The following is a 25,084-nucleotide window of genomic DNA, read 5'->3' on the forward strand; positions in this document are numbered from 1 at the left end:
CGAAGAACAGATTTTGCAGATTCCGTTATAAGCACACTCCACATTCAACCTCAAGACACAAACAAACTGGTATGGCTCTTTAAGATTGTAAAATGGAATTTCTGTATACCAGTCCCGATCTAAGCATGAAGAATAAATAAGAGGCGAGAAAACATTAGCTGGAGAAATCTAACTGAAAGTTAGCAGTTCTCCTACAGAAGCAGTATGGTTTCTAGGACAACACTGGAACTATTACCATCCTAAGGTTATAAAATAAAGAGCATGATCTTTTTAGTCTAGACAATATAGCCTTAAATACCAGCTTATGAAAACTAAGGCTACTACAGGAGTCTTTCCAAAGAATTACATGAGAACATCCTAAAAGAAAGGATTAAAGGCAAGCTTTTAACTTCTGCAATCCTTAAAAGAGTCTTTCCCTCCGTTCCTCCCCCAAAATACCTCACCCTTTGCTGGTAATGCCTTGGATTTCATCCAAAAGCCCTTTGCCAGCAATGCAAAACAGTTCTCAGCCCTACAAAAAGCAACTTCGTAATGATGAGCGAGTTTCTTGCAGAGTCTTTACCAACCTGGGAGTGATGAGGGGTCAGTGTTTTATTACCACGACAATGTCAAACAAGTATTTGACCAGTCATGCATGTTCCTGAGGCACAAGAAATACAAGGTTATAAGCTGCAGTCTGACTCCCACCTTATCATGTCTTACTTCACGCATTTTACTCTGTGCCAGAGTCTCTTACGCTTCAACATACAGACATATATGCACACTTCTTGTGGGCTTGTAGAACTGCAGGGATATTTTGATGTTTTGTTTCTTCTAGCTAAGGAAATTAGCAAACAATTATGTTAACTCTTCTATTACCAAAGTTACAATTCTAGTATAATGATATTGTATCTTACAATGTAAGTGTTTTTATTTTAAAATCAAGCTAATAAGAAAATGAGACTGCCATCCAGACAAATCTGGAAGAAGTTGGTTTTGCATGTGTTAAAAACACAAGAGCAGTGTGAATATGGACATTCTACTTATCTAGTTAGAAAAAAATCAGAAATGAGGAATTAAATACCATTTTTTCTGATTAACTTCTGAAAGAACTCGGTTCTCAATACAGTCAAGATAACAGCCCTATAACCAGATGAGGGGAAAAAAAAAAGTATTCTTAAAACAGAATTAGTTCATGAAACTGAAATGTCCTGCTGAGGATACTAAAAATGAATTGATTTGGCAACCTTTCTAAAAAATTAAGGTTAAATGCAGATTCATATTGCATCTTCCAGAGCTGAAACATGAACTAAGTTATAAGTTATCCTTCCCTCTGCAGCACAAGAGGCTGACTACTTTCCAACATTGTTTCTTCTCCCCAACAGGCTTTTTTCAAGGCTTTAACTTGTTTTTGAGTTTACGGGCTGAATAGTTTCACTAGTATAAAGGTATAGAAACTGCTCACATACAAAAACCTCCAAGTCCTTTATTAATGTTTTCAGGATTTATGTGGTACATACAATTAACATTACACCAGCTACAGAAAGTCCTCTGTTGCAAGAGGTACTTCAAAACAAGTATCCCAGAGCACCAACATAGACACGTACACACACACACACAGACACTACAAAAATCACTTTGAAATTATTTCCCCCACCCCCTTTTTTCCTTTTTTTAACTTGAGAGCTAGGACTTCTGAGCCATTGGAGATTCTGGATGTGGCAGATCTCCTAGTGCAGTGGCACTGATTTAAGAAGGCTACTTCAGACACTGGAAGGTCAGAAGAACAAGAACCGAATGGGGTAACTGAAAGCGGTGTCATTCTCAATACTTTGAAGAATGGTTGCTGTCTGTGTCGATACCTGTATGTCAGCCTCACGGTGTCCCCTGCATTACAGGTGTATATACACCTTCTGTACATTTACCCCTAAGCTGCAGAACAGGAGAGCGCTGTCTGCTGCACACTGCTTCACTAGTTCAAATTAGTAGGCACTGACACATCAGGAGGGTTAAACAAATGGGACTGGAAAGACTTCAAAAAGGGATGAGCCTGAGAGAAACCCTTGTTCATTATGACAGATCAGTGACAATCCCTTCAGGTCACCAGGCTTCAAATGTCCATCTGTTGCCATCTGTTCCCTAAACTCATCCTTTTTATTCAGATGCTCTGCTTAAAAATAAACCCAAACTACAAAAAGGTTCAACTCCATTCTGTACACGTTCTCCATTTTCAGAGTCATTATTTGGGCTTTAGACCTTCTCCTTTCGCTTTAATTTGGACACTTTTTTGACAGTTCCATTCTTGTTTAGAAGCTTCAAAACACGGTCTTTGTGATCTAAGACCTTTAGCATGGAGTCTCGAGCCTCATTGATTTGATCCATTACAAGTTTACACCTCTGCATATTCCCCTGAAATGAAACACTATCGTCATTAACAGCAGACTGTCCAGTCTAAGTAACCACTGTACCTTTTCCTAACACCACTTGTAACTGATGACATGGGAAACACAAGAAGTGTACCTATGCCGTATTTTTTAAGCCAGCTTTAGCTCTTACTAACTGCAGTAGGATATTTTGTAATTAAGGGTAAGGCAGTTCTGCTGGCTTGAGAGGCCATAGGAACCTACCTGTATCAGTTCATTGATTCGATGCAAGTCATCATCGGTCGCTGCCTTTTTCTTAGGAATGAGTCCCTCCTGCAGGGCAGTCAGTCTCTCGTACACGTCATGCTCCAGGTTCGTCTAAAAGACATTAGCACTTCATGAGAAGGTTCACCGCTAGGCCAGTAAACATTCGCCCACATTAAGAAAGCTACACAGAGAAGATGATCATCTGTTCCCCTCTCAGCTGCTCATGTTAGTAATTCAGAAGATGGAGCCTCTGATGTAAAGCGTGGCACTATCATTATTACTAACATCCTATTTACAGAATTGCTCCACTTCTGAACAAACATGGATCCTAACCAGAACTGTTTCCCCTATTTCTCACAATACTATTCCAGGAATGCAGAGGTTTTGGGGAGTTTGGTGCTAGAATGCAGAGCACCTACCTCACCCCCAACCTGAAACAGAAGCATCCAGGAATGTGGATCAGTGCTGCCTCCTCAGATCAGCCGCACCATCCCAAACAGACGCTTCTTCAGACCTGTGCATCATCAGGAGGGAGTTGCCAATTTTGATCATCTGTACAAAATACATCAGCTCTTATGTCTGGATCAAAATCAACACTCTAAGTTTCCAAGCCACTTACGCCACATTCCTGAGAAAGGGGAAAGCACATCCCACTCCCTTTGGGCGCTACACACCAGCTCCTTTATGGTATCCCAATGTCAGATGACCACGTACTGAGTTTGTAAAAACATCCTCCTGTCTTACACAACTCCGTGTTCCCCCATGTCGTAGGAAGCTGGCAAGCCCCATGCACCTACCAGCTGTAGCAGCTGTGCCGCACAGAGATGGACCTTCCACCCTTGTGCACGACAGGATACACCCTTCTGATTGGCGATCTCCTGTAGCATAGCCTTCTTCTCTTCTGTCACCAGGAAACACAAAGATATGTTACTCAAATTTCAGGAGTTCCCCAGGCCTCAAACAAAAACATTAAGCCAACTCCTGCTCTCCATACACCCTAATAAATGACAACGAGCAACATTTTGATTCATCTGCCCATCTGCCATCATTCTGCTACCCATCTGCCACATATCTGACCACTGCTCTTGCTTATTAACAGGTTATCTGTATTTCCAGAATAATTGTATTACATCCCATTTTTCCTCATTTAAAGAATGTAGTGCTCAGTGTTTCAAACACCCTGCATGGAAAAGTAAAATGTCCATCCTTTACCACCGAAATACATATCTACTCCCTCCTTGATGTATTTACACAGTTGTGAAAACCCAATCTTAAAAAATTTAAGATATTAGCTAAAAAAGCCTAGAAAAACAGTATCTGATCTCTATTTTCCTCATATTAGAAAAAAACCCCAATGCTTCTTTAAAAGCCCATTTGGTAGTTGACAAGACTAGTTATGCTAAATCTAGAACGGTTTTGATTAAACTGGCAAGTTTGTTAGGTAGTAAGAAAATTACAAAACTAAACTGTAGCATATCACCATAGCGTGTCACTGTAAGGACTCCTTTCTTTAGTAAGTTTCCATCACTGTATGTAAACAGATTTCTCAACCATACAATTATAGCTAATTTTGTGTAGTGTCCTTCCCTTCTTCCCTCCTTTTTCTTGAAAGCAGAAGAGATTTAGGCAACATCTAGCTAATGAAAGACATTAGCTTGCTTGATCAGCCCTTGTTTCCCAAATTGCAATCAAAACCTTTTTGTGGGATTGCTTATCAACACCAGCTAGCTAAGAATGCTCCTAAGTCACTCTTAATAGGTACACTGAAGCAGTTCACCCTGGATGAATCAAACTGTCAAACTATAAGAAGCAGACTGACCTTTTACCCGGACATCACTGTATCTCTGAAAGTGGTGGTAAGCAGCTTTCCAAGGATTGCGATAATGACGCAGCAATGTGATAGGTGGCCTTGGACGCACAGGGACATATCTTACACCTTCTTCATCTAGAAAAGGGAGCCAGGGAGAACTGTATTATTATCATTAAGTAGGTGAAAGCAGGAGATCAGCATGACAAAACATCAGCAGAAGATCAGTAAGCACTAACTCATACAAAATAATGCTCTGTGTTGAGAAAGGTCATTTTCCCTGAACATCACTACACACACAGCACTGAGGAACAGATACTTGGATTCTGTATCATTTGTATTTAGGATGCGGGAGAATAGCAAGAGCACCTTCTCTGGAGAAACAAACGGAAAAGAAAATAGAGATGCTTGCATATGAAAAAAGACATTAGAGATGACATTACCTATATACTCCTTTGGAGGAGACTTTCGCTTCTCTGCCTTCACCAGCAAACTTTTGGCAGTGGATTTCTCATCATCAGTGCTGTTTGTTTCCATCATGTCCCCTTCCTCTGTGGAGATGACATGCTGCTGCTTACGGGGTTTCTTCCTCGGGGAGGCACCAGGTGGCAAATCACTTGGAGGCATTGAAAGGTTGTTGGCCAGCAATGCCAAAGACGGAGACACAGTACTTGCCAAAGGAGGGACTGCTGAGAGGAAGGAAAGAGGAAAAGAACCCAAGCCATCAGCAGTGTAAAGGTAACACACTAACATTATTTGAACACTACCTCTGACAGTAGTTCCTGTTTCAGTGCGTTGTGAGGAACGTGAAGTATACAAGCACTTCAGCTCCATCTGTGTAGAAGGCCAGATATTAAGCCAGCAGTAATTGCTAGGATAAGCCTATACGCTAAGAACGTTAGTGTCTCATATACAAAAGCATAAACAATGAGACCAGAGATAATTGTCCCTCAGTTCCTTCATATTTGAAGCTTATGTTAGTTTAATGCTACAAAAAGGAATCCATGCTAACTTCTGTCTTGTGTTACTGTAAAGACGTATCTTTGTACGTACGCCAGCCTGGATCAGTCAACAGCAAGCAAGTCCCTTTCCTCTTAAAAGTAGAGAGTCATACGCAATCAAATCAGGTTTGCAGTACTCTCCTTGTAAGAGTCTACTTGTACTGCCAAGTCAACACCACCACATCAGTAGGTTACTGCACCAATCAACACACCTCTGAAGTTCGGCAGTAGAGCAGCAGGTAGCTTGAAGAAACATTCCTTGACATTCGGAGGAAAAAGCTCAATCGGCTGTGACTAAGTCCACAGCAAAAAATTTCTGTGATAGGATCTCTTGACAATTTGGCATATCCACAACGGCCAGTACGAGACAAAAGAACCCTGAAGAACTTAATGCTATCTGCCTGTGCTCCAGAGACATCTGTAGCAAGCAGCTTCTTCCATCACAGGACAACATACAGCTTTAAGAAGAGTGATAAAACCAACAACTAAAACAGAACTCTGATACTCATGAATGTGGGATGCATTCCTATTGTTTTGCCGCTGTGTAGTGCTCAACCTGACATCTATAAGGATCTGAATTTTACCAAATCGAGCCATCCGATAGCAATTAAGGCCAAGCTGGATAAGTAAGGCAATATAATGCACACTTTAAAAAGTTCTAGAGAAAAATATCCACGAATTGCAGGAGGGCCCTATGAAGTCCTACTCTGGTCACTAGTTTTTCCACATACAAGAAAGGCCATTGGACCTAAACAGTAGGATTTGTGAGAAAACTGAAATTAACTGAACTGATCCATAATATATTGGTACTGCTGCTGAGGATGTGCGTTTTGAGCAAGGAATTCACACACACCCTTTAGAGTTGGATCATTTGAACGTGAACAAAGCAGTCACAATAACAAGTGATTTCATGGGAGATTAGGGAGAAGGCAAAGAAGAACTTCGAGTAACAAGGCATATGGGAGCCCTCTGACTGGTGCTCTGTCCGACCAAGAAAGAGATGCAATTTCATTTTCAAGATGGACATGTTGAAATCCTTCTAATTTCTCCACTGTCTCAACAAAAAATGAAGCAATCTGATAATTAACAACCACCTACCAGATACTGGTCGCATTATGTCCATAGGCTCCACTTCCTCTTTGATTTTTATCTCCGGTACTGCAGGACCCAGCACTGCTGACAGGGCACCACTCATGGTTGATGGAGGAGCAGGTGCTGCCACAATTGTGGTAGAAGTTGGTGGAGCAGCTGGGACAGCTCCTGGAATGGTGGACAGTGCTGCTGCAGGCTGCGAAGTGGGACTGGCTGCTGCGATGATTGTTGGAATGGCAGAGGGGGGCTGCTGGGAGGTAGGGGGGACCGCAATGGTGGGCTGCTCACTGCCTTGATTAGACACTGCCTCCATAGACACGGTGACTGGAGTGGCCATGGACACATGAATTTCAGGTTTGGGCTTGGCACTGTAACATAAAAAAAAGCAAACCAAATTGAAGTTAACTGCATCTCGGTCATGACCACCCAGCACAACGTGAATGAGCCAAGTTGGATTCACACTATCCAGTTTTTCCTGCACCTGCAAGTAACACCTGGCTCCATAATGTGTTTAACAACAAGAGAAGGTGTCATCTCAGTTCGTCCTCCACTCCCTTTCTAATCTTTTGTATTTGTTATAGATGCTATTTTCTTCCACTCACTGTAACAAGCAAATCTCATGACTAATTCCAGGCAACTTCAAAATACTTGTAAAAGGATCAAGACAGTTTCACAACGCAGACAAAAGGAACTGTTACCCAGAGCTGTACTGCTCCCCATCCTCTGTTTTCAAGAGCTCCCACTGTGGCCCATAGTTAAAAACCACTAAATTGTAAAGCCACTGAACAAAACTGAAGCAGGGTAGAAGCTCTGTTTACCTTTCTTCAGCATTAATTCCTAAGTAGTACAGAAAAAAGTTTCAAGGCCTATCCTTTACAACAGCAGAAGGGTTTTTGTTTGTTTATGAAAGCTCATAACTACACCTTTTAAAAGGCTACTGCCTCAGCTTCACAGCAGCAGAACTACTCAAATCTGTTCAAAGTCATCACACTGACAAATTCAAAATAGATTTCAGTTTCCCAAAAGAAAGGAAATGCTCCAATAGCCAAAGAATACAAATCAAACAAACATAGTAAAACTATTATGATGCAGTTGTTTGTTTCCTACAGTCTTACCCAGCAGGCCTCGGTGATCCAGATGTGCTTCGCATATTACTCTCAACACGTGTGCTAGCTACTTCAGGTGGCTGAGGTGGAATTAAGCTTTTCCGGACTGCCAGCCTATAGGAGACAGACAGATCTAAGATACCCACCTCCCTGATGCAAACACGAATACCAGTGAAAGAAAAGGAATCAACCCTCTCTTGCCCAAACCAGGATAGGAGTTATGGCTGTATCATTGCTGTATCATTTTCTTCAGTATAACTGACTCACTACAGAGTGAGTCTCATTTCATTTTTCAAATTAGATGTTATGTTTTATTTTCTTTAAAGATAAAAGATTAGTTGCTCTGGCCTAGTCTCACCCCCATTTAGGGCTTCTCCAAGAATGCCAGCTTTACTTTCATCCTGCCAGGCAGAGCATCTTACTGAGACTGCCAGACTCCAACAGTGGACAAAGGGAGGTCTGGCTATGCCACTGTCCTCCACTGCTATTGCAAGACTGAGAAAATCATCTGGAACTAAACAGTGCTCAGATAGGCATCTGCTTCGTTTAGTTGGAATAGACTGTGTCAAATCCTGACTCCAGGACCTCAAGCCCTGGATGCAGATGTTAGGCAGCACAGGGCTGAATACAGAAAAGTATTTTGGAGACTATTCAGTCTCCTGTGGGGCTGGAAGTCAAACTGTTGTCCAAAATAATCAACCTCTCAAATAGAAACATTCTTTAGTGATCTACCTCTGCTTCTTTAATTTGTTTCAGTTTTACAGGCTGCAGCTTCTCTGCCTTAAAAAAAAAAAAAAAGGTTTCCACCCAAATAATAATAATAAAAAAAAAGCAATTTTAGTCTCATAGGACATATCAGTTCCAAATATTTTCAGTTGTTAGTCAGGAGGAAATGCATTGTTAATTCTAAAGCTGTCTCTTGCCTCTTTATTCAGGCATTTAAAATTAGACAGACAACATAAAATATTTTAAGAGTTTAAGTTACTCCCTCCCTTTTTCCTAATCAGATTTCACAGCAGGGTACTAATCCTGTCCTTTCTACTCATCCACATATTCTTCCAAGAAAAGCACTGAAGACAAAGCACGGAACTCTAATTTTAGTAGATTATGAACTCTGTTTTTATTACACTAAGTAAGAAAGTCTCAAATCTACTTGCCCTCAAAAGGTCACTATCAAGAGCTAGAAGACAAACAGTCCTTCTCATTTTATTACTGACAGTAAGCGAAAACTATATCCTACCCTGGGGGAGGAAAAGAAGAGTGTTTCACAGATCAGCAGGTTACTCACAACGACTGCTGGCTGAATAATCTGCTAGAACTTTTCTTATCTCCACTGAAATGATTCCATTTAGCTGGGCAAGACTGCACAGAAGTGTCATTCATATATCTTCAATTCTACTCACCCATCTGTAGTTGGTTTCTTCCGGAGGATGCTTGGGCGCGGGGAAGAGCCCTGGGCTGGCGCACTGGCACTGGCACTCTGGCTGTGGGTTTGCACAACTGTAGTTGCTGCAGAAGCCGTGTTGAATGTGTTGCTAATAGGATTGGCTACAATGGTGGCTCCATCTGCCAAGACTACTGCTGGGAGGGATGGACATTGACACAGCAGAGAGAGGGACAGATACAGAGAGGAAAAAGCAGCAGTTACTTAAGGAAATTTGATGACAAAGCAGGTGTTTGCAGACCACCTGTTGTCCACGCTCCCTCAGTCTTTAACTGCAGTGCTTTCAGACTATTTTGTAAGCAATACCTTTGCTACAAGCAAGCTGATCACTGAACCTTCTGCAGGGAAGATGGAAACTACCTCCTGCCTAACAACTGCTGCTAGGGAAATAATCTTTTCCAGAAGAAATGGAAAACGCAGATATCACTAGGGAGATCACCAACACAACTGGGTCAACAGAATAACACTCCTGGTAGAGTCTACGTGGCAATACATGCCACTTGTAAGGAACCACCATCAGCTGTGTTTATGTTCTGACCTTCTGCCAAAGCCTGTTTGGCCAACTAACTGATGCAGAGCATTTAGACAGTCAGGAAGTCACCACACAATCAGTATGTCTGCCAGCTTTGCAACAGCAAATTCTCTCAGTTGCCATATCCCATTTCTTCAGTAAGTTGTTGGGGTTTCATCAGACCAGTCATTTTTAATGAAAGATGGTTTCTATCACAGTTCAAGATCAGGTTACCCACTGCTGAAGGTATCTGGCCGTATTTTGATTGCCACTGTGATCTAATGCATAGCTGGAACAGTTCAGAGAACACCATTTACTTGTAAATGACTTTTCCCACAAGGCCTTACTGAAGAGAATTGTTTAAGCTCAGGCACTACCAGTCTTTTCCACTGAAGTAACTCACTCAAGGCTACCCACACACTTGACTTGGTATGCTTAAAAAAACCAAAACAACAAAAAAACCCACAAACCAAACCAACCCACAAAAAAAACCAAACCAAAAACCGAATTAAGAAACAGGTAAAAAAATATTTGCTGGGACAACATGTGTATGAATGTATTCGGTGTCCAATACTGGTCCACAGAGACTATAACAAGATCATTAATCAAAGAAAAAATAAAAAAGCAAAATTTGTAGGACAGAAGTTGCTGTCAACAATTCAGTTCAGTTGCTCTGAACTGAAGCATGGACTTTGCTGGTTGCTCTTACCCGAAGTCTTGGTGTCAGCTTGTGGCTGCTGAGCACTGATTGGTGCTGGCTGCAGTCCCTGTGTGCCAATTGGTGTAGCGGGGTGGAGTCCTTGCGTCCCAATTGGTGCTGGCTGAATGCCCTGGGCACTGATGGGTGCTGGCTGGATCCCCTGTGCACTGATGGGTGCTGGCTGGATGCCCTGGATGTGACGGGCATGAGACGCATCTACAGTCATCAGCTGCATGGGGTTGAGGTGGACAGTGGAGGCCACTCCGACACCAGTCTGAGCCGTGATGGCCGAGTTGGGCGCCTGGGCTGAAACTGGGGGCAGCAACACAGGTACCTTGTCACACCTAGCTAGTGGGTTGCCTCAGTTTCCCCTAGCACGTCTCACATAAGTACTTTTTCCAAAGACTATTTTGCTTTGAAAAATTAATTTGGTAGCCTGCTTGTTGCAGCAGTAAATTTGAGAGTGGAGAGGCCAGATTGTCTGCCAGAAGAATTAAACGTTACTCTATTTCCATTCCATTTTCTATTTCAAATTGCAACAAGAGAGAAAAGATCAAGTTTATCTCTACTTTTAGTTAGACTCAAATTAAATTTCTGCACCCAGCTTCTAGCCTCAGAAAGCTGTGCACTATTTTTGCATACTATCTTATTTTACAATGCTTGTTAAGTACTAACACTTGGCATTTTCGTTGCTTAAAGAAAAAAATACCAACCATCCAGAAGCCTAAGCCGTTTCTTTTCAAAAGACAGTCTTTCCACAGAGTTTATCATTATATCAATTAAAAAACTCCAAACCTTTGACTGTACAAAAGCAAGCAGAGAAAGCAGAGACTCAGGTGTAAGTACCTTAAACCAGGACTTACTTCCTTATCCCCCTTCCCCAGCCACATAATAATAATAAAAGTCTTCCTTAGCGCAAGTGGATAAACTGTTCTGAAATCAAGTACAATCTTATCTGTCTCAGAACAGGGCTTGCAATTATCAGCTGGATCCCACAGCTCAAACACAAAATCTTTTTGCAACAGAACACTGTTTCCAATGAGGCACCTTTTCTAAGAAGTGCAATTAATTTATTTTTATTTACAGCTCTAAGCAACTACGATTTCCTCTTTCCAGATCCACTATCCGGTGTATTACACTTCTCCCAGGCAGCATTTAACAATACTGTTAGACTACCTGCAGTTCCTGGATCTCTGGATTTCCAGTCTTTACAGAACAGTACCACGATTTCTGCAGCCATACACAGAATGCAAGTGTGAACTTGCCAACAATGGACTTGCTTGCTAACAGTGGAGAGCCCTCTCATTGCAGAACAAGCTGGTTTTGTCATTGTCACAGGATTTCGATCAAGTTCTTGTGCTGACAAGACACTCTAAAACAGCCATCAAAAACCTGAAATCCATCACCAGGTCCCTGAAAATGGCTTCTGTATGAAGTATGGCACATTAATTCTCTTAGTGGAATACCTTATGCAAAACACTCTTGTTGCAGAACTTTCTACCCAATAAAATCCTTTTGGGAGACTATATGAAAACACAACCAGCATTTGGAAAGCCAAACCCAACATTCTTCCTCAAAATTCTACATCAAATGTCCTTATCTCAATGCTCTTTTAAAAAAATCTCCTTTGTACTTTTATCTAAGCCCTCACCTGGCTGTGCTTAGCACAGGTGCATGTCCCTCCTGATACCTTGAATCCACTGCTTTGAGTTGTCACCAGTTACTGCCATAATTAGTACCTTCAACTGATCTTTCAACTCAATTTAACAAGCAAAATGTCTCTGTCAATGACCTCCTGCTGAAGAATCTACATCTGCTTTTTTAAAAATTAGCATGAGCCTACCATCACCCCAATATGCTACCAGAACTGGAACTCTGGACAGTCTGTGATCATATTCTGTCAGGGGCTCTGTAACACTCCTCAACTGCAGCTGCCAACACCAAGTATCACCACTCACCTGCACATTCTCCTTTAAAACCTTCAGCCAAAGTGCAGGAAGGTACAAAAGAAGCTCACCTGTCCCTTTTGTGAGTCATTTAATCATCCTGAAGCCCACCTCAAATCATGACATGACTTATAGTCAAGACTTGCAACTTCTCACTGGATTTTCAATGACAGAAAGAACAGGCCCCAGTAGCTCATCAATTCCTTGTGCATACTTTCCCATTCAGCAAATAGGCTTTGCTACCTCCAAGTCCTTCCCAATTATCTCCATACTGCTCAAGGGTAACATGCTACCAGCAGACATAGATGTTCCATGAAAATCCAAGTCATGCATATTCCTATGCTTTGGATTGTGGAAATTATCACTTTATAGAGAACAGTCCTAAACCACTCAGTAAGGTAAAAGTGCTCCAAATTTTGTCACAGAATGATGTAAGTTTGGGTTGACTATGTGGGCTCATATTACACATCATTTTTTGACTGTCTGCAAATTACTGCAACAGTTCAAACACACTAATTGCTCCATTCTTTTAAATAGAACACTAATGCAAAAGTGTGCAATGGAGCTTATTTTTTCCATTTTTGGTTCAGGTTTCTCTCTCAAACTGTACATTTGTGGAAAGAGATTAAAAGGGGCTCATCAGAACACCAGGGAATGAAGATGCATCAAAGAACTGGTTTGGTTTGGAGGAGCTGAACTGTTTTGATTTGTAGAATCAAAACCTTTTACTTAGAGAGGCAAACCCTTGGATATCAAATGTGAAACTCCTAAGACAACTTATTAGCTGGATTTAGTGGACCTCTGAAGTACTTCAGTAGCCCTTGCCCTTGAATTTTCACCTCAGCCAACGACTCAAAGACTTTTTGCTACAAATTGTCAGAAACAAGCATAAAAACCTCTTAGCTTCTCCCATCACTAAAGCTCATACATAAGCTTTAAACAACTGAACAAAATGTCAAAGTTAGCTTGCCCCAAAGCTAGCGTTACCTGGATATTGGCGAATTGTGGACACCGAGCTGGTGATGGGGGTATAGGTGTGTGCAGTCAAAGGATAGGCAGAAGGCGGGTACGTTGGTAAGAAATACTGGAACTGGACAGGCACCGACTGCCTAAAGGCATCAAAGAAAGCAAGTATTACACACACCATTTCAACAGTTCATCTTCAACCTCTGCCTTTGGGCCACTCCCTGAGTTTTGTAATCTCATCCATCATAAGCTATCAAGTATCTCAACTATAATGATTAATTCAAAACTACCAAACTCCCCCCACCCCAGCTTTTAAAAACATATTATTTCCAGCATATCGGAACCTAGAAAAGCAGCAAGGCACTCAAAACATACTCACACACACTCTCATTCACAGAGCTGTTATTTCCCCACCTGTTGTCATTTCTGGTTTCCATTGCTACTGGGTTTGGAGATGCCCGGTGACTAGAAAGGGGTATGAGATTACTCCTCTCTGCTGTGTAATCAGACTGGATCCGGGGAGAAGTATGCGTGATTTGCTGAGGAACCACTTTAGCTGCACAAAGACAAAGATGTAATCATTTGACAGTCAAAGGAAAAGTTGGTAAACACTGCAAAGGCAAGATTAATTCTCCTGGCAAAACCCCCTATACTACTACCTTCCCCTTCAAGCCAAAAAATCCACCCCATCCCCAGATGATTTCCTATCCACAGTGATGATAGGTTTCCTCCATGGGCAGAAAGAGCAAGGGAAACGACACATTTTTTCATCAGTTTATACCAGAACAGATGGATATTATAAATGCATATATAAATTATACTTGCTAACAGAGTAAGTTACTCCAGTGCTCAAATGAAGTTGTTGGGTTTTTTTTTTTTTAGGATCAGCCCAATCCTTCCTGCTGTCAAGAACTTATTTATCCAAATTTTCAAAGCAGAACTTGGCAGAGATTGAGGGAAACGAGATCAAGGCAGGCAAGTATACATAGAGGCCAAGAAAAGAAAGAAAACACCTACAAAAGCTTTATAGGAAACACTGATGTATGGAGATATAACTTCACTCCTTGGGTATTTATGGTAGGGAAAGATATTACAAGATTTCAAAAGAACAAGAAGGAGGTCAGCAGGAAAACAGAGATGAAAAAAGGAAACTTACACAGTTCTGTAGGAAACATCTCAGGCAGATTCTACATCCCGGCAAATAAAGTTCCCACCTTTAGACCTTAGTGTTTTACCTCCAAATTAACATACTAATCAAACTCGACTAGGCTACACCTAATGCCTCAAGAAGCACAGAAAGGAACTTTAAAAAATATCAACTATGAAAGCCATATTCTATCACCAAGCAGTTACAACTTCTAGTATATACAATGCAGGTTCTGAAATGCCAAAAAGGCCCAAGTTGGTCTGAAAATTCAATTGAGTAATTTAATGAGCCATTTTATTACTTACTCCTGCTAGAACATCTATTTCTCCCTGGTATTAAAACAGTTATGCCACAGCAGACCTGTTAATTGGTTTCTCCCAGCCGGAACTGATTTTCTTCCCCTCCTTAATTTGCTAATATGCACAAACACTGCTAGCATAAACAGAAAAATCGAAGCATCAGTTGCATGCTGCTCTTAGACCTGAAATCACTCACCAACTGGGATATTTGAGGTCGTGACAGCTGTAGCATGGGAAGAATGGGAGGGCATTGTCATGGTGACAATGGTGCTTGTAGGCGCTTGTGTGTGAGACACAGAACCTAAAGAAAAAGAAAAAAACCCACACAAGATCTTTCTATGAAGCCTTACCTATATCCAAATAAAGAAGGCAAAAACCCCAACCCAGACAACCTCCCTGAAAAAAACAGTAATTTCCCTCCTGAAGTCTGCTCATGCACTTCTAAATGCAGTCTTTACCATAAATAAAGAATTCCTCAAAAGTAATCAGGTCCCATCTTCAAGGAGGAAAAACAACAAAAAGCAACAACAAAACCCACACCCCACAGCTCTCCCACAATAGCATTAGGAATACCCACCAGCTGTGGTTGCTGAAGCAATGGTATTTGTTGCCAAAATAGGTGCCACTGTTGCTGCTGCCACTGGAGTACCAGTACTGAAAATGGTTTTCTATGAAACGAAATGAAAACCTTCAAGTTAAAAGACTAGCATATTTAAAATATATACTTAGTATGGAATAATGTTGTACTGACCATAAAGAACATTAATTTCTAACCTAATACTAACTCTTTTCCCAAATTTAATCTTAGGCTTTAAGATATAAACAAAAGAGACATCTAAAAGAAGCATGAAGGCTTTTTTTTTGTTTACCTGAGCCATGGTGTGGAGCTGCGGCTTCTGTGTTCCTATAGCTGGGTGAGATGGTAGTGTAATCCGAGTAGCTGTATCCCTTGGCTGTGCAGGCCGCTGGATACTAATAGCTGCAGAAGGCGGGTGCTGCTGGATAGACAGGGTGGGTCGACTGGAGAGAAAGAAAAATAATCATTAACATAACCATGTGGATACTAAATATGAAATACAAAATTTAGGAACACCCATCAGGCCTTGGTCTCCTCCTCTGCAAAAGCAACACTGCTATCAAGTACATGGTAAAGCAGCTTTAAGAAATTTGAACTACACTGTCTGTCCTCATCTGCCCTACGTACGCAACTAGGACTGCAGACTTATCAGTAACTCCTATCAGTTTGTAAAAGAGGCCTTCTGTCAGGGATGCTTTTCAACATTCATGGGTCGTTTTTCACTGCATCTTCATAAAAAAAGATGGGCCAAATTAGCCACGAGTTCCTGCAATAGAAACTCTGCTTTCCTGGAAGCAGGACTTCAAAACTGTTTCATTAAGGTCCTTCATTCTCAGAACACAGAGCAATAGTTCACATTTATAGTAATCTTTATTCACAGAACTGAAAGCATTTGCACCGTGCAAGCATTACTATTTTTGTATTATAGCATCCCACATCTAGAGGATTATCAACTCTGGATGATTAACACATATGTCTTCCCTTCCTGCAGCCTCTGTAAAGTCATAGCACTGTAGATTTCAAAGCGTCTTTACCTGAGGGTTGACTCTGTAGCATGTGCTGCTGTTGTAGTTATAACAGGGGACTGAGCTCTTGTGGCTGAGACAGTTGCCACCACAGCAGGAGGAATAGTGCTTGAAGTTGTCACAGGAGGACGAGACTATGAAAAGGAGTCAAAAAGAGACATATTCAGAAAAGAAATTCTGGTGTTTAGAGAATAACTAGGAATTACTTGGCTAAAACTGCTCTTCCTACGTGTTATCACTAAGTTTTGGCATTCTAAGACATTTCCAGCCTTTCTGAATTGATCTGCAAGCTCCTAAGCAGATCTGTCCCGGTTTTCAAAGCATGTACATCATAGGAATTGGTAACCAACAACGTTAACCCTTTGAAGGTCTTCAGGAAAAAAACCAAAGGTCAGTTCCCTTCAGAACTAAAAGAAACCCTGATCCAAGTATATACAGGAAGTGAAAGGTGATTAGATTGGGATCCTAACTGAAAGCACAAACTAAGGATGTTTAACCCTTTGTCCTAACATTGAACACTAGTACTATCATAGGGAGGTATCTACAATCTTCCCCTTATATGTGTGCATAAGCTGAGATAAACAGAAGCACATTAAAATGAGATCTTTTTAAATTCTACATCGATACGTATATTTAAGAATAAATCAACACGAGCATATCACACCAGACTTTTCAGACTTTAAAACCCGAGTATATCTGAACTAAATCCTCTTCCCAGCTTCTAAGCACTTTGGAGACAGTTAAAAACCCAATTTCTGGCACCAAGTCTACAAAGGAAGTAAAACCACAGGACTAATGCAACTATTTCACTACTTGCTATTAAAAACTGGTACCCAAGAAACAGAACTGGAAGAGAGCAGACAGCAGCCTCAGCCCAGTAAATACACAATTACAGGTTATATGTTACACGTAAGTGCCAGAAAGGATTTGGAGCTGGTGGTCAGTGTTCTGCAGAGCTGCCTGGCTGCTACCTGCCTGGATTGGCTGATGAATGATGTGCTGAACTGCTGGCTGAGCTGTAGCTGCATTTGGCAGCTGTGAAGCTGGTCTCAGGACTGTAGTTACTTTAGAACTGGACATCACTGCAGCAGCCGCTGCACCTGGGAAACAAAGCAAGTCTGTTAAAATACCGTGCACCCAAATGGCTCCATTATGACCACAGAGACAGACTCTGACATTAGCTGGTATGTACTTCAGTTTTAATGCATTTCATGTGTATGTCAGTTCAGGTGACGTTAGTTTAAAAGTAAGGCTTGCAACAAATAATACATAAGGTTCACAAAAGTATGTGGGGAAGGGTAGGTATTATTTTAAATGAATTGGCTTTATTGATACTTCTCATTCCCCTATTATTACAGGGGATCCAATGATCCAATCTTCTATTCCAAGCTACAGAAGTCAGTAGAAATAATTCAGTTTGATTACTGGGCTAATGGGTAAATAAGTCACCTGATACCAACAATAATTTCACTGCACCTGATGAAGTTTGGAAGAAAAATACACATGCAGTAGAAGAAAACCCAACACAAACAAACAAACCAACCCAAAACAAATCAACCCTTTTGAACCTGCAATTTGATTAATTTGTCTACTGTTTGCTGTCTCCCGATCATAAGAAATCACTGTAGAAGGCAAGTAGCCTTAAAATCATTTGATGGACTAGACTGCATAGCTTCTGTAGATGTCCCTAATTGAAATTATTACCTCAAAAGTTAACATTCAAGCTGAAAGAAAAAGAGCAGGAAGAAAAAAGAAAACACACACTAACTGACAATACAAAGTTTGCGGCAGCTGTCCCACAAGAATCAAGTGAACAACACTACATTTTACTTCAGCTACAAATAAAGCTGCACAGTCTCCACCTACCCTAGTAAAAGATTAGGTTTTGCTCATGTCAATTTATTTGAGTGACCAAATAACATCGAATATGAGAGGAAATAAAAATAAATGGTACTTCGAATTCAGATCAGTTTAAAGTTGAACTAGAAACCTAACCCATAAGCTTTTGAAAGTAAAACTGCAGTCAGAAATCAGACAGACTGTACTGAGCACAGGGCTTCTTTTAAGGGGCCGATCTCCTGTTTTGTAAGCCGTAGCAACCAACATCCTGGGAGGTAAGAGTCTGTAGTTATGACCAGCATTTAACTCAAGGATAAATGCAAATGCACACAATAGGATATGTTAGCATGCACAAAAATGCACGAGTGACCCTGTGAGGTGGGTACAAGAATATGCCTCACAACTGCCCAGGTGCCACTGTCATAGGCGAGTGACACTTGCTACCAAGAATGTACATGACATTTTGTAGGACAGGTCAGTCTATACCAGTGTATATTTTTTTCTTTAAAGTGTTTACTGTTTAACAACATAAAACTAGAATTAACAGACATGCTGGTATCTGCCAGCATTTTAAACATTGTCACATAGTCCTGCCCTAAATGGCTGAAAGCAACATAATTCTTAAAGAGGCCAGCAGTCACCTATTCATGCTAGCAGTTTTAACAGCTGAAGTTTTAGCTGCGTTAGCAGTGAGGAGAATTTTAGAGGTGAAGGCTAGATGCACCTCCCCGAGAGGCTGTGAGCTGAAGGCAGTGATAGCACAGCTAGATCTTTTACCTCGGGGTAGGTGAGAAGCTCCAATGTGTAGCGGAGGCCCAGGAGCACTACTTCTGATGATAGACATCTGCACATTGGTAGCCATGATGTGATGCAAGTTACTAGGATGCCCCTGCAGAGTTAAAGAAATAGCAAAACCCAAAATAAACTTATGAGCCGTTTCAACAAGAATTAATGGCCACACTATTACCATATCTAAGTCCCAAAGACAGAAAAGAGATCTTGTAGAAATATTTGGTGTATAAAGATTGCATGCATTACAAGTTGAGTGGAGAAAGAGGCAGATGTTTCTACAGGATGAAGTTACAGAGCCTGATGACATTGTGTGTGGAAGATGTAAATATTTATCTATTTCACTGATCTATTTTTCTGGTTGCTACATGGGTGACAGTCAGCCAGCAGTCACCCCCTTATCAGCCAGAGATGGCCCTTCTGCCATTAGTGACCTCTGAGGCATAGATTCATACCACCTCTCCAGTAAAGTTGAGAGAACGGTGGGAACTTGGCAAATGCTGCAACAAATTAATTCTATTTTCTTATAATTCTGGACTTCCCAGGGATATTAATAAAGATAAAAATCCACTGAAACTGCTGCACATCTTTAGCCAGCCTAACTCAAATCCACCTAAAGGCACTTTACATCAAAACCCTGGGACTTCACAGTATACTGGGTCTGGCTGAGATGGAGTTAATTCTCCCTATAGCAGCCCTTGTAGCACTGTGCTCTGTATTGGTAGCTAGAAAGGTGTTGTTAACACAACAGGATACTGCTGAGCAGTGCTTGCACAGCATCAAGGCTCTCTCCAACATTTCCCGGCCCCCCCCCCCGGTAGACTGGGACTGGGCAAGATCTTGGAGGGGACATAGCCAGGACAGCTGACCCAAACTTACCAAACAGATATTCCATACCATATGATGTCAGCTCAGCTATAAAAGCTAAGTAAAGGTAGATGGAAGGGGAGGCATTTGTTATTTTATGTTTGTCTTCCGGAGCAACCACTACAAATACTGAAGCCCTGCTTCCCAGTTAAGTGGCCAGACATCGCCTGCCGATGGGAAGTGGAGAATAAAATAATTTGTTCTCCTTTGCTTTTGCTTTATTCAACTGCCCTTATCTTGACCCATAAGCCTTTTGTTATATTTTCACTCCCACGTCCAGCTGAGGAGAAGGAGTGATAGACCAGCTTTGGTGGGCACCTGGCACCCACTCAGGGTCAACCTACCACAGTGTTCTGGTAAACTAGTTTCAAATCACCAGGACTGGATCTGCAGTCAAAGTTAGCGGGGGGGGGGGGGGGGAGGGCGGAATCTAAAGCATTACCTACACCTTCCCCGCTCAAATTTTGTCACTAGTGGTTTAATAAGAATACACTGCAAAACCATGAACTGTTCACCTGTCTCTTCTGATCTGCTCCCAGAAGAGCTAAAGAACAATGCAGTGATGAATCCCAGCAGTTTGTCTACACTAGAAATTCTCCAAGTGATACTGAAACAGCAGGAGCTGTTAAGGAAAGACTCAGCTGCACAGTACTTTTGGATATGGCTCTGCTATCACAGCCTCACCATGCTTCGTCAGTTGGATGATTACAACAAATCAGTTATCACTAGCTCTTTAGAAAGTTGCTGAGTCTGATGTTCTCCAAGCAGAACCGATCCAACAACCAGTGGCCACTGAATGGGGAAGCCTGCTCTCTCTACCTTCCCTCCTGCTGCAAGAACCCACCTCAGTTGTACCAACATTAGTATTGATCCGACCACGCAGTGAGATGGAACAGAAAAACAAAAAACCAAACCTGTTGCCCACTGATCGTTGCCACAGGAATTGTTGGAGCCTGTGGTATGTTGCTTTCCATCGTCACAGTAACCTGCCCAGGAACCTTCGTGGGAGCAGAAAGAGTAGAGGGCGGAGCAGGAGCAATGGGCCGACTGGGCATGGTGGGCTTCAAGGGAGGCTGCAAGAAATACAAAGACAGAAACATTGGCTATTCCAAATGAGAGCTCAATGTTGAAGCAGGTATCATTTCTGGGGGTCAAAGCCTGGAGAGAAAGTCAGCTTTACACAAGTATAAGTACAATTAAGCATTTGGAGAGGAAGGATATTGGTCATTTAGAGCTATTCCATTTTCATTTGGGACAAAGAAAGGGTATCTTTTGTACTGGAAACATGCAGCTTCTAACATACAGCACGAGTCACAAATGGAATCTGTTAGGACTACAGTATTCCCCTACAGACACTGGGTGTTAACAGTTAATTTGATATTCTCATCCACTCCTGCAGAGAAAAGATTTCAGAAACTGATTGAAATTACCCTTCTCTTAAGAAATAAACAAAAACCATGCCCTTCAAAAATAATGCTGTGATACTATGAAGTCCTCAATGTATCATATAGAACACCTAAACCCAGGAGGCAATGTGCAGTCAGTAGAAGCACACAGGGAAAGCTTAAAAAACAAAAGCAGGGAAGTTTTCAGTGTAATTTATTTTTGCTCAACACTCTAACTTGTAATATAGATTGTATATTTTTCCCTACGAATTGTGAACCTCCTCATTACCTTCATAAGCCCGTCTGAAAAGGAAAGTGGCACAGCTGGAGTCAAATGTGCTGGTGGTGCTGTCACTGTCACTGGGGCACCAGACTGGACAGGGTGGTGCTGCGTCAACATCTGAACCTGTGGATATGGCCGAACCACCACTGGTTCCTGCTTTTCTTCTCGAGGTTGTATAGAGCCACCAGGGCCAATGTGCTCTCTAGGAGCAACTTCTGAGTCACGACTAGATTCATCACTCACTAGCGAAAAAAAAAGAAAAAGGGAACTCTGAGGAAAAAGGTAAAAAAGGTTAACAAGTTCACATTGGTAACCCACCAGGTCAGAGATGTGATGTCAGAAACAGTCTAAATAAAAGAAATGCACTGCTACAATTAAACATTCCAATGATGAAAACCCTAGGAACTCTGGCACTCCTGCTGGTTCCCCTCACAACTGATGGGCCTTGTAATGTCGGGCAACTCGGGGTCATCTCTGATAAGTCCATGTAAACACCTTCTTCAAACAAAGATTGACTAATTTTTCTTTCAAGTGAAAAATACATAAGTACCTAAGTAACTGCCATAAAGTGCCACGACAAACAGGTAGTATTAAAAAGTCTTCATTTAATGCATTATGTATCTGAATATCAGGCTGAAAAACAAGTATAAACCCTCCTGAAAATGAAGCTGCTCCCCGCAGTCACCTCTGGTAGCCTGCCGAAAACCTGTGATCCTGGCAGGGACAGCAGTAACTAGAATCAGGGCTCCCAGCCCATTTTCAGCTACATGAAATGCTCCCATATTCACTCATCACTACTTCTGCTAAAAATACGCAGAAGATGAGCTGAGGGGCGCGGGCAGTGGAGCAAACACGCTTAAAAGGAGCAAAGGAACAACTCTGCCCTGACATCACACTTCAGAGTCAGCAACTAAATTGATTTGCACGTTGTTCTCCCCATTCGTGACCGAGGCAGCTTTCGGACTGGCTGCCACGGGGCCGCCCGCTCTCCCCCCGCCCAGCGCCCGGTGCGACCGCGTCCCCGCACACCGCCTGGGACCGCCGGAGAAGCCGGCGGGAGGACGGGACGGGACGGGACGCGACGCGACGCCGAGATCTCTCCCTGCTCCTGGAGCCGGCAGCTGCCCGTGGGCTGCGGCCGCCGGCGGAGGCCGGGGCAGGGCGCGTCCCCTGCGGGGCCCGGAGCCCGCTTACCTGGGGCGGCGGGGGCGATGAGCCCGGCGGAGCCGCTGGTGGGGATGGGCGGCGGCGCTGGTCCCAGGCCGGCGGGCGGCGCGCCCGAGCGGGGGAACTGCTGCGAGCTCATGTCCACCTGCGGGTACCGCCGACCGTTACGTTGCGTTGCGTCACAGCGCGTCACGGTACCGGCCACCTCCTCCCCGCCCCCGCTCGCGGGGGAGGGGGCAGCAACGACGGCCCCAGCAGGCACCGCCCCCCACTCCCGCCCCGCTCATTGGGAGTGGCGGTAGCGGCACTGCCATCCCTGCGCCAATGAAGCGCGCCCCCGCCACGCAAGCCAATCCAGCGCAGGCTTCCGCAGCCAGTGAGGAGCGACCGTACTAATGATCTCCCGAGGCGATGAGCCAATGGCGGGGAAGGACAGCGTTGGCCAATGAGGGCCGGCCGTGCCGCCCGGGCCGGGCCCGCCCCGCCCCGCCCCGCCGTGAGGGGCCGCAGGGCCCGGATGTTCCCGGGAGCGCGGCGGAGCCCGGGGCCTGCCCGACCCTACCTTGTCCGCACCGAGCGTGGCCCGCAGCGTCCGGCCCGGCCTTCCCCACCCCTGCTCGGTCCTGCCCTGCTCCCGGCCCTTCCCGCCCGCCCGCCCGCCCGTCCCTGTCCTGCCGCCGCGCAGGGCCCCGCCCCTCTCCTCTCTCCTCGCTGCCGCCGCCTCAGCCGCTCGCCCCGTTCCGCAGCGCAGCTGCCAGGCGCGGGCTCCCACCGCTCCTACCGCACCGCCGCCGCCGCGCACTGAAGCAACGGCTGCCTCCGGCCCCCGCCCGCAGCCTTTCTCCGGAGCCGCCCTCGGACCCCAGATCGAGGCGGCACCGAGCTCGCTGCCCGCGGCGTTACCTGTTCCCGGGGCGCCCCGCGGGAGCCGTCGCTGAGGCGCCGCTACCGCCGAGAACCGAGCTCCGCTTCCGCCGCAGCTGCTCACGGCGGATTGGCCCCGGTCGGCCCCACCCACCCCGGCGCTCCCCCACCCCATTGGCTGCGGCAGCTCTCCCCGCAGGGCCGCTGGGAGATGTAGTCCGCGCGCGCTCTCCGGCGGGCGAAGATCGCGCGAGACGCGCGATGGCTAGCCTCGGCGCGCTATTGGCCCTGAGCCGTACGGTCTCCTGGGGGCGGCAGGAGTGGGCGTCCTGCTTGCCTTCTGCTGGGCCCCGCTGCCCGCACCCGAGCCGGTGCGGCAGGCGGGGCTGCCCGGCCGGCCCTGCCCGCGCCCCGCAGGCCTGGGCCTCTCTCGCCCTCCTGCCGCTTCTCACCTCAGAGCGGCGCAGGCCTGAGCCGGCTCTTCACACGGGGCATCGCGCCCCACCAGCTCCAAGGTACAGCAGATACCGGTACAGAAACGCTTCTGCCGACACATCTCGGTGAGGGGTTTGCTTCTCCCTGCTTGTTTCTAAACTTAAGTATGCAAAGAAGCACCTCGAAGTCAGGAAGAGGCTTCCCAGAGCGCGAAGCACCGAGGAAAAGCTCAGCAGGTCGTAACCACCGGCCTGACGCGGGGCTGGCCGCACAGGAGACAAAAGTTTCGCTGCTGTGGGCCTGCTGTGTTCAGGGAAAGGGGCCTTTGTAAATACACAGATTGCATCACTAAATACCTGACTCCAACACCCCTGTTGTCTCTGGCATAAATATTTGCTGTTCACTGGGACAGAAGGGAAAAAGCAAATTAAAAACAACCCCAAACCTTGGTGACAATGCACATTGCAACCCCAAGGCTTGAGGCTCAGAGATTAAATCAGATAGACAACTGTCGTTTTCAGAGTTTTAGTAATATTTTAAAATGAAACCAGAAAGAAAAGCTTGAAATTACAGAATCACATTTAAGTAACCCCTAATTTATCCTTGACAACCCTTCAGGTTTGTGTTGCGAACAACCCTGCAAACAGCTGTTGAAGAAGCTTTCGGCATGAACAGTGGTTAGGTTCGCTTCAGAGGGATACCGCTCTTCAGGATGACCATCGATCAGGACTTGAGACCTGTACTGTGGCTTGACTCTTGGGACACTGCCCTTACCCTTGTTATCCTGGCAGGGACGGCAGTAACTAGAATCAGGGCTTTGCCTGGCTGGACTCCCAGGTTTATCCTGGCCCAACACCTCTGGAATGAGCTGAGCAGTTCTGCTCCCCCATTCCCACGGCTCAAAAAGATCACAGTAATGCTACAAAACTTTCAGAAGATGTGGCAAGAATAATTGGACACTGAGCACACGAAGAATGGCTAAATGGAGTTGGCATCTTTGGGCTGGAAAAGGGACAGTTCAGAGGGAGTTCTGATGGAGAGCTGTAAAAAGTATAGAGAAGATGAATAAAGAACAACTAGTTTTATCCGCCATATAGTGCTTTCAATTTCCCCTCATATCTACACTGTAAACAAACGAGCGAGTGGAAGAAGCTGGTCTTTGCACAGCGCAACTGAGTTGTGGAACTCCTTTCAAGAGGAGAGGCTGCCAACTAGACCAATTAAG

General features: G+C 44.1%; 1 protein-coding gene across 6 annotated transcripts; it reads right to left on the bottom strand.

The window, feature by feature from the left end:
* Positions 1-1,445: 1,445 nt before the first annotated feature.
* SAP130 (Sin3A associated protein 130) lies at positions 1,446-23,569 on the bottom strand. 6 transcript variants are annotated; one of them, XM_049802641.1, is made up of 21 exons: positions 23,464-23,569; positions 22,588-22,705; positions 21,400-21,635; positions 20,640-20,798; positions 18,847-18,958; positions 17,206-17,330; positions 16,240-16,364; positions 15,498-15,648; positions 15,206-15,296; positions 14,825-14,929; positions 13,597-13,738; positions 13,204-13,325; positions 10,280-10,582; positions 9,019-9,193; positions 7,625-7,729; positions 6,516-6,877; positions 4,860-5,102; positions 4,429-4,554; positions 3,407-3,510; positions 2,607-2,720; positions 1,446-2,388 (listed from the first exon to the last, which is right to left on the bottom strand). In XM_049802641.1, the coding sequence occupies exons 2-21, from the start codon at positions 22,697-22,699 to the stop codon at positions 2,230-2,232; spliced, it is 3,171 nt and encodes a 1,056-aa protein (XP_049658598.1). In that variant the 5' UTR covers positions 22,700-22,705; positions 23,464-23,569; the 3' UTR covers positions 1,446-2,229. The 6 variants fall into 6 exon arrangements, with proteins under 6 accessions (XP_049658598.1, XP_049658596.1, XP_049658597.1 ...); XM_049802639.1 differs by having other exon boundaries at positions 4,860-5,105; XM_049802640.1 differs by having other exon boundaries at positions 9,019-9,196.
* Positions 23,570-25,084: the final 1,515 nt, after the last annotated feature.

The sequence above is a fragment of the Accipiter gentilis genome, chromosome 6 (genome assembly GCF_929443795.1).
Source record: "Accipiter gentilis chromosome 6, bAccGen1.1, whole genome shotgun sequence".
In the NCBI taxonomy this organism is placed as follows: domain Eukaryota; kingdom Metazoa; phylum Chordata; class Aves; order Accipitriformes; family Accipitridae; genus Astur; species Astur gentilis.